The 9,473-nt window shown below is 38.3% G+C and overlaps 1 protein-coding gene across 1 annotated transcript in view; it reads left to right on the forward strand.

The window, feature by feature from the left end:
- The window catches only part of LOC103904242 (ras-related protein Rab-8B), a 50,283-nt gene extending 41,329 nt beyond the window's left edge, over positions 1-8,954 (forward strand). The window contains exon 8 of the mRNA XM_019473740.1: positions 8,809-8,954. Within this exon, the coding sequence (XP_019329285.1) occupies positions 8,809-8,883 (75 nt within the window). The 3' untranslated portion in view covers positions 8,884-8,954. The remainder of the gene's footprint in view (positions 1-8,808) is intronic.
- The last annotated feature ends 519 nt before the right edge of the window (positions 8,955-9,473 follow it).

Below are 9,473 nucleotides of genomic sequence, written 5' to 3' on the forward strand. Positions count from 1 at the left end.
AACTAACCTTCTATTCCGAATACTCTTGAAGTCATAATAAAGATAAATGAGCAAAATTACTGACAAAGTCACAAGTTGCAGTCTTTTGATTAAGTAGCCATAGGGGATGGTCAGAATAATAGCTCAGGGTTGGACTGCTTCTAAATCAAGGTCCTGTCATATTATACAATAACACAAGCTGTAGTTGGTTATTTTGGGGGAGAAAAAAGAAGAAAAAAAGCTTTTGATTTCTTTAGCATGAAAATGAAGCTCAGCAACTCAACAGTCAAATACCATTTAGAATAGGAGGATAATGGCAGGTCCTTGAATAGTTGGCAAAAAGTCTCAAGTAAGATAACTCTGATTTTCTTGTAAATGAAAAAGGCATTGTCTACTGTAAATAGAGAATATATTTGTTAGTATGAAGCATGAAAACTACAAAACAGTAGCTATGATCATAACTGCTGCAAAGACAAATATGTGTGAAGCGAGCATTTCTGCACAGTGCGTTTGGGTAAGATCCGAGAGAATTCTCTGCAGCGTGCAGAAATGATGTTTGGGTATTTCTCACATTAAGATTGCCTGTGCTTATTTTTATTTTAAGTGGAACTTCAGTATTCCTACTCATCTTCATGAAAATTCATGGGTTTTGTAGTGTGGACACGCAAACAAATTCAGACCACGTTGCAAATGTTATACCGCTGCATGGCTTTAATTAGAACTGCTTGAGAATACAGTTGTACACTCTGTGTGCATGTATGTGTGTTTGAAAAATATGTTTGTAAGAATTTGTCAAGTTTGTCTGTAGTAACATTTCACCTTATCTAAAAATGTTTGCAATCCCTGATGGGGCATCATGTACCATTACTTTGGTGTATAATTTGCCATTTTTAGTGCAATGCATTTGTTGATTTAAACAAGGACTCCTTTAGCCCAATTGGTTTTGCCACTGGCCTGATAAGAAAGAGTTCACAGTAAACCGTAAGAATTTGTCAAGTTTGTCTGTAGTAACATTTCACCTTATCTAAAAATGTTTGCAATCCCTGATGGGGCATCATGTACCATTACTTTGGTGTATAATTTGCCATTTTTAGTGCAATGCATTTGTTGATTTAAACAAGGACTCCTTTAGCCCAATTGGTTTTGCCACTGGCCTGATAAGAAAGAGTTCACAGTAAAAAAAATAAATCTACCATACAGTTTCATCATGGTTTTCAGGTTCGACAAAATAATTTGCTTGCTCACAAAACTGTGAAATCTGAATGTAGTACTTGAATTTTAACTTCTTCTAACTGATGAAATTTTGGAGAAGGGAAAATGCAGTAGGAAGCGTGACTAGTAGCTGTGAAAAATGACTTGATAGATGCCAGTCTGAGATCACTTCAGTTGTACATCCATTCTGTAGTGGTAAAACATGTACTTGCTGATTGTAAAAAGGAGATACAGCTTTGCACAGTGTTTTGGACCAAGACACCTATGTCTGAGGTAACGGGACGGCAGGCCTCCCTTTCTTCTGCAATAGGACCACCTGTCCCAGACTGATGAGATGCTTCTGTGGAAGCATGTCATTGCTTTACCAGCCCCACAGAGGAAACTAATTTTAAGGAACTCCCTAGAAAAGTCTGTTACGGCCATGCTTTTGGGAAGTAGGTGGAGGTCATTCAGAAGTAAGATAGATAGGCAGGGCAGGCTGGCAGGCAGTAGGCCGTTTTCAGATGCATTGCAGCAGGCTGTATTAATCTGAGGACATCTAGGATTTTTTATATACACACTTGTTCACCATCTACGGGCATTTCTTTATTAACTAAATCTAAAGAAAACACTCCTGTAGATGGGGACGATCAACGTCCGGAGTTATAGAGCTCACACAGAAGTAATGAGCTTCTTGATTCCCTTGAAATTTATAACAAGTTGTGGTTCAGTGGAGGGTTGGGAAAAAAACACATTAAAATGTGTCAGACATAAAAAAAAAAAAAAGGCAAGTTTGTATTGTCATTATTTTGTGCTGCATTTTCCTGTCTCTTCTTCTGTGGTTTTACTTGTGGTGGTCTTAAGGGAGAGAGAAGACTTCCGTATCCCAGCGATTCAGATAACTAAAGTGCTGCTTGACCTTTCAGATATTTATCATCTCAGCCATTCTATGCTGGGTCTTAATCCTATCGCTCTAATTTACATGGGTAGTAGTCTCATTAAAACAATCAGATGTTATTTGACAGCTTACATTGGTAACAGCTAAGGAGTCTTGCCATATTTTTGAGAACTCACGATTTTCAAACCAATCAGTTAATAATAACTGATTTGATTGTATTAGAAAGGCTGCAGTGGAAACGAATGTTAATGACACAGCTTATTTCAGAGGTTTGCTTAGACACGTTGACAAATAACAACGGTATTTTATTTATTCACAATTCTTAAGAGTCTCGGATATGCCTAAACCTGTTCATTAATGGATGGCAGCTGTTCCTTAACAGTGCTTCTGGTTGCCAGTGAACTATTTGTACTTGTGAGTCAGTCCTCAAAAAACAACCAAAACCAAAAAAATACCACCCAGAATGCAGTTAGTATTTGCACTTTTGTGTTGTTTGGTTTCATGGCTGACGAGCAGTGCTCTTCTTAACTAGCTTTTTAAAAAAATATTACAAGCCTTTGCATTTCTGTCTTTGTGGGTGTGGTGGTTAGTATTTTTCTAAACTAGGAGCAGAAGGAGGGAAACTGTGTTCAACAAAAAGAAAAAAAAAATGAAGTTTTTGCCCTTTTCTGAAGACTGCTATAAAACTAACCAAAACTTAGGTTCTGCCTACCTCCCAAGAGTGATTGACTACTAAGATTGTTTTAATATAATATTAAATAAACATATATCTGCTGAGCAGAGAACAGTCAAAATCCATTTAAGAACTTTCCCTGTGCTGTTGAGAGTAACATTTAATGTTTAACAGCTGGATGTCATTTGAGATAAACTTTCAGAAGTAGCAGGCGTCAATTCTGTCCTTCCTTGATCTCTTTACCTTCCTCTCCTATGGCAACAAGATTTTTGAGATTACACTGTGTGTCCAATTCCTTTGCTCCTAACGTACCTTTGGAACTTGCTAGCTGATTTTAAACAAATTTGACAGGTCAAACTAAAAGATAATTAAGCTCCCAAGGAGTTCCTTGAAAATAAGGTGTTGGGCGGAGGAGAGGCCGAGTACTCTGCAGAAGGAAAGTCTCCAGCGTTAGTTCACACAGTATTAGACAGAGATGACTACACAGAGAGACTGAAAAATGCTTCGACCAGCCACTCCAGCTGGAGCTTGCATCGCGGATATCCAATTTAATTCACTGCAAGACCCAAATCCATAGGAAATCAGATTTCATTATTGCCAAGGTTCATGGAATTGTTAGTTTGTCCAAAAGATCCCTGTGTCTCCAGCAGTGCACATTCAGTGTTGCTTTATTATCTTCAGTCACGCATGGAGCCCCAGGCTTTATTTGCCCTTTATTTATCTTGTACTGACCACAAAATATTAATTTCTTTGTGAGGTTTTTCATAATGCTTGTAATGCTGTATTTTAGATCTATTTTAGACTTTTATCTTCATAACCTTCTTAGTAACATTAGGTAGTATATTCAGCATTGCACACATGGGAACCAAGGTACAGAGATTAAAGCAAAGAGGATAAATGACACCAACTCACTTAGTGCTGGTGCAACGTAGGGCATAATTTTACTACACTATCACCTTGTTTAATTAACAAAAAAAAAAATTAAAAAAAAAAAAAGTCTGTTCTGGACATTGAATGAACCAGATACTCTTCTGGAAACAGTAGCATATAATTAGGTCATGTAAATCAAAACTTAATCATAATGCTTGAGTATAGGGGATGAGATTCATCTTAGTGTGCAACCTTAGCCAGCTAAAATTTACATGACTGGTTTGGTGTGGTTGTCTGGAATCATGTCTGTTCAATGAAGAGAGATGCATCTTTTTAGGATAAAATTGTTTTCTGGAGGTGCCTTTCTCTCTCCATCAATTATAGAGGACTCCATATCTCAGCCTATATGGTTTCATATGATTAAAGTTAAAGAAATTAAATTCTAGGAGACCAAAGGAATATTACACACTTGACTTACTTCTGGCATTTGCTGCTTCTGCAAGATCTTGACTTTGAAGCCAAATTGCTCTCTTAAATAGGGTTTTGGAGGTGCAACTATATTAATCCTTACATAGATGATCTGTAGGGTTGAGGAACCCTAGAGTAACAGCACAGCTGTCTTCTCAAGTTTGTGAACTAACTAATTGCAGTACAACATTGTTATAGTCTACGTGGTATTAACAGAAGAGGGAGATAGAGACCCACACTTTGCCAGTGGGTTAGATGTTTTAGACATTGTGGAACAGCAGGCTTTGGGAGCAAGGACTTCATCCCCATTTCTTGAGGAAGGTGTTCTGCAGCAGTTAGATCTTGCTGTGTCTGACCCCATATCCTCTCCTGCTCCTGTCCCTGTCCCCCCAGCGATCGCTTTCCCTGCTAATATATCCCTAGCTCTTGCTTGATAACTGCTTGTGCCCTGTCCTGCCCATTCCTGTTGTGAGAGGACTGTCTTGCATTTCGAACAAGTAATTTGAATTACGGAATACAGGGAAAATACACGTCAAGAAAATGGCAAGGCTGATCTTAATAACTGAGCTCTCTCTACTGGCGGTTCAGGCACAGAAGTCACATGAACTTGGTTGCATGAAGTTCTCTGCCATGCTTTGCCAGTCTTTGTCAACTATCACTGTTAAATATACAAAATTATTGCAGTCATTAAGTGTGATCATTTTGTCATTAGAAAAAAAATCCCTGAAATTTCAAGATGTAATAAATAATAGTAACTTCAGTACAGTCCCTTCTGCTTGTTTCTCTGAAGCTCATAGATAGGCACTCCAGCTCTGCCTATCTTGAGGACATTGAAATGTATAGGGTAAAATTCGTCCAAACCCATAGTGAGCCCCACCTCCAAAATAACTAAACCAGTATCAAAATACCAAGAAGTGGTGCTGGAGTAGGTGAAAGATGTAATAAATAATAGTAACTTCAGTACAGTCCCTTCTGCTTGTTTCTCTGAAGCTCATAGATAGGCACTCCAGCTCTGCCTATCTTGAGGACATTGAAATGTATAGGGTAAAATTCGTCCAAACCCATAGTGAGCCCCACCTCCAAAATAACTAAACCAGTATCAAAATACCAAGAAGTGGTGCTGGAGTAGGTGAATCCAACTTGGTATGACACTGCTAATCGGAGCAGTTTTCCAGCAAGGAATGGGCAGCTGATCTTAGTTAAGATTTATAAATTTACACCATTAGAAGCCATTCAAAGAGCTTCCCTTATTTTTTGATGATATTTCCCTTTGTATACCAGCTTAGCTTTTCTTCCCTGATTTAAAAAAAAAAAAGGGCAAAAAACATTTGGCATCTCAGCCATCTCATCACAATTCCTGTGTCTAGAAGTTAGGTATCTATTGCACACCAGTGATACAAACTCTGCTTAGAGCTGGGGAGGCGAGACAGCCGGCTGTGGAGAGCATTTCATCCTGTCTGATCTTCTCCACTGACTCAGCAGAGAGCTTAAAACCAGCTTAAACAGATGCCTGCCTGTTAGGTGGGACATGTCTGCTGCGCTATTTAACAGAAAAAAATAGTGTTTGATAGCAGGAGATTTCAACGTCTTACTCAAATAACTGCAGGGTTAGAGCGGCATCTGTGTCTGTGGCGGTATTTTCAAAACCCCACTTTGCCCAAGATGCTGAAGTGGAAATCTGAGCTTCTCGGTACCGTTTTGGTTCTTCTCACCTTCTCACAGTTTTCTACTGTTTGCTGGCTGGCTTGTCAGGCAGTGAGTTCCAACAGGCTGAGCTGAAATATGAGCTGGAAGTGTTAGTGTTCAGGGAACCCTGAAGAAGGAATGCTGCCCGCCTTGTTCTCACAAGTGGGAGAGATCTGCATACCTCCCTGCTGTAATTTCAGGAGAGGAGGGTGCCCCACCTATTCCAAGGCTTGGCTGAAGCTGAGCACAACGTGGGATTGCTTGATCCTTCCTTCAGCGCTTTACACAGGACTCGTAGTATCTCTTCAGGTTATGAATACGCGCTTTTAAAATGTGTGTATAGCACATTTGCTTAAATGAATCCCAGGCCCTTATTTGCTTGATGAAGATCCTGTATAGAATAGCCTTATCAAACTGAAGTGATTCTTAAAGTCCTCAACTCTTAAATGGCCTTTAAAACTATTACCTCTTCTTTATTTGTGGAGAGGTGGTTCTTGTCTTTATGTCCTGGTTAATTTGTTGATGAACTACTATCAGATAATGATTTTACAGATTATATGACCCATTTCATTGTCAAGTATGTTTCACCATTCTTAATCACTTAATACTGAGGATCCTTGCTAAGGATACATGAACAGATTACTTGCCACCCAAAAGTACTATTAAGTAGTAAAGTATTTGCAAATAAGCATCTTCACTGTTTAAGGAACACGCAAGTTTCTCCCCTTTAACTGAAAGCATGAAGTTAGACGTAACCTACACCACTTTCAAATTACCTGTTTCCTCTGAAGTTAAGTAAGTGAAACCTGAATTCTGAAATTGTTCAAACGGGGATTTTTCTAGAACTCTTTTACTACTTAAACTGAATTTTTTTCTGAAGGAGAAGAAGCAGGGGTGAAACAAAACCTACTTGGCCTATGTCCACAATAATCAATGCTCAGTGTTATTTCTTGGTCTCAATAGAGTAAATTTAAATTTCTTATTGTACCATTATCTTTCAAAGCTTTTTATTTTTCCCCCTCAGAATCTTATCGCTAAACCAGAGTGGTGTCTTGTTGCTTGAGATGACAAGGTTATGGTTGTGTACTTTTGATTCTGCTTTGCGCCCTCTTTTAAAAAGGTCTTCGTACTTTACATTTACTGTCTACACTTGAAGACTATCAAATAGTCTCTCCCTAGCACAAATCATAATGGCTGATGCCTGCACTCAAGCACCTTACACAATTGTGTGTAAAAAATTAAAACAAATCAGAAGTTACAAAGCTGCATGTTGGAATTTGTGCAAACTCTCAAGGGTAATAAAAATGTTATGTCTGTTGGTACTTGTCACTCCAACAAAAAAACAAGTAAAAGTGCACAAAAACAGTAAGTCACAGTCTTCCAGTACTCTTGAGTCAGAACAGTAAGTGTTAATAATTTTATTGATGACAGCTCTGGCATCCATCCTGAGGTTTGGACACTACGATACCTTTCCTGCCCTCTGCTCCTGCCTCTATCCATCACTTCTGATCCCTTCCCAAGTGTTTCGTCTTCTCCCCCACCAGCGTGCACTGTGGAAGCCTTCCTGGGTCCCTGCAGCCCCAGGGAGGAACGGGCTCAGCCACTCTCCTGGTGGGGATGGCCCTGCCAGAGGGCAGCCAGCACGCTGGAAGAGCTAAAACTATGGCTACAGAAGGAAAAAGGAAACAAATTTCATGCATCTTCTCCAGAATTTTAGGTAGTGTTAAATATTCTCAGCAAAAGAGGCATAAGGCTTATTGTAACATGGGGGATGGGGGAACCTTTTATTTTCCTCTTGTTTTGATTCAGCTGAGTAATTTTAGGTGAACCTTTCTGGATGTAGTCAATGTTCAACTACCCTGTGACAGACACTGTATGTGTAAGTTCTCAATTCTGAATCATGATTAGCACTGTACTACATGATGCCTTTTTTCCCCTTTTCCTTTTTTTTCCTGTGCTTTGAATTTCATGAACGCCAGCCTAGATAGCTATTCTCTCTGGAAGCTTCTCTTTATTGTCAGGAAAGGTTGTTTATGGCTGTTGGGTTTGGGTTGAGAGAGGAATGTGGTGAATCCAGTGGTTGCACTTACTTCTCTGTGTATCATTACATACTTGGTAAACCTTGCCAAGAAGCAGGCAGGAGAATGGCAAGTAGAGAGGTTAGGACTTTTTTTTCCCTAGGCATGTGACAATATTCTCGATGTCTTTGTGTCTGAGTTCAGGGTTGAGTGTTCATAGTTTTAGAGTACAAGATTGCAACATGTACTCGTACTGTATTGCACAAGTGGGTTTGATTGTTCTCTGGTCAGCACTAATTATCTAGTTGAGTTTATTGCTGAAAGGAAGAGTCCTGGTTTTGCTGATATTTTTTTTTTTAATCTGCTTTTGCAATCAGTACATAAATGTTTTACAAGGGCGGAGTGCTATTTTGATAGTTTATCTTGATAAAGACCGAGTTGTTTCCATTTGGGGGTATTCCTGGTTATTAAATACAGGCAAGAAAATAGAGAATTTTAGTGAATTTCACAAAACAAGTTAACGTCCTTTATAACAATTAATAGCCTGTGCCTTTTTTTAATGGGTACTGATGTTCTGTATTTCCCTGTTCCTTTCAACTGGATTTTTGCACCCCATGCTAAATACTTCAAAGATTAGTGTACTTAACTGCAAATTAGTGAAAATTGGTGTAGTCAACAGAAGAACCTGTACATCTAGAACAATTCATGTGAGTAAAGATTTACATGATCAGTTCATATGGTTTGTAGTGTCTCCTCAAAAGACACTTTCTATCATCTGTCACCTTCAGAGTTAGGAGAGATGTTTGAGGCAGCTAAAGAGTGTAAATATACCAAGCTGGGACTTGCATGGGCATCAGTCTCCGTTTAATTTATTAGAAAACTGCACTCTTTTAATTAAATATTCAAAGGAAAAATATATCCAGTGACCCCACCAAATCTTCTACCTATTAAAATACATGAAAATTCAAGCTTTTCAACTGTTCTGTTCTAGTTATCTTAATTGTTTGCTTTTGTTTGTTTTACAGAAAACCTGTTTATTATATGACTTAGATGTTGTGGCTTTAAATGAAAGTAAGAAGAGAACCTGCTGTGCATTCTGAAATACTGTTTCTCATTCCATTTTCTCTTGAGAAAATATTAACTATTGCAAAGGAACATACAAGATTTTAAAAGTGAGACTGTAATCCCACAACAGAGTATTTAGGCATCCTTTGTATTACACAAACTTTGTTGCCAAATGTTTTGATATGTTTATATTATATTTTCATATTTTTAATGTGAAGTTAAAACAATTATCTGACTTTGAAATTATTATTAGATGCATCACAGGATGACTGCTTTTGCATACAAATGTTTGCAGAAATGAAATCTGAGTGTACTAATTTTCTCTTATTAAAAAAAAATTACCTTGACTTTTTTTTTCTGTGTTATTTATACCAGATTTGTAATGTAATGAACATTGACATCATCACACAGGCAACCTTCCGATATATGAAATCACTTATGCTATCCACCAGATAACGTCTCTTTAAGTGGCTGATACTTACTGCAGTCCGCTAAGATAATTTTCTGGGAATTTTTGGCTTTGTTTCTTTTATATCCATTTCAGAAACATGTGTGTTACTTGAATACCCTTGAACAGGGAGGCTGCAAAGGTGAGGGCTGAGAGAAAAGAACAAGCCGTATACAA

Source organism: Aptenodytes forsteri, unplaced genomic scaffold (assembly GCF_000699145.1).
Source record: "Aptenodytes forsteri isolate BGI_AS27 unplaced genomic scaffold, ASM69914v1 Scaffold23, whole genome shotgun sequence".
Taxonomy (NCBI): domain Eukaryota; kingdom Metazoa; phylum Chordata; class Aves; order Sphenisciformes; family Spheniscidae; genus Aptenodytes; species Aptenodytes forsteri.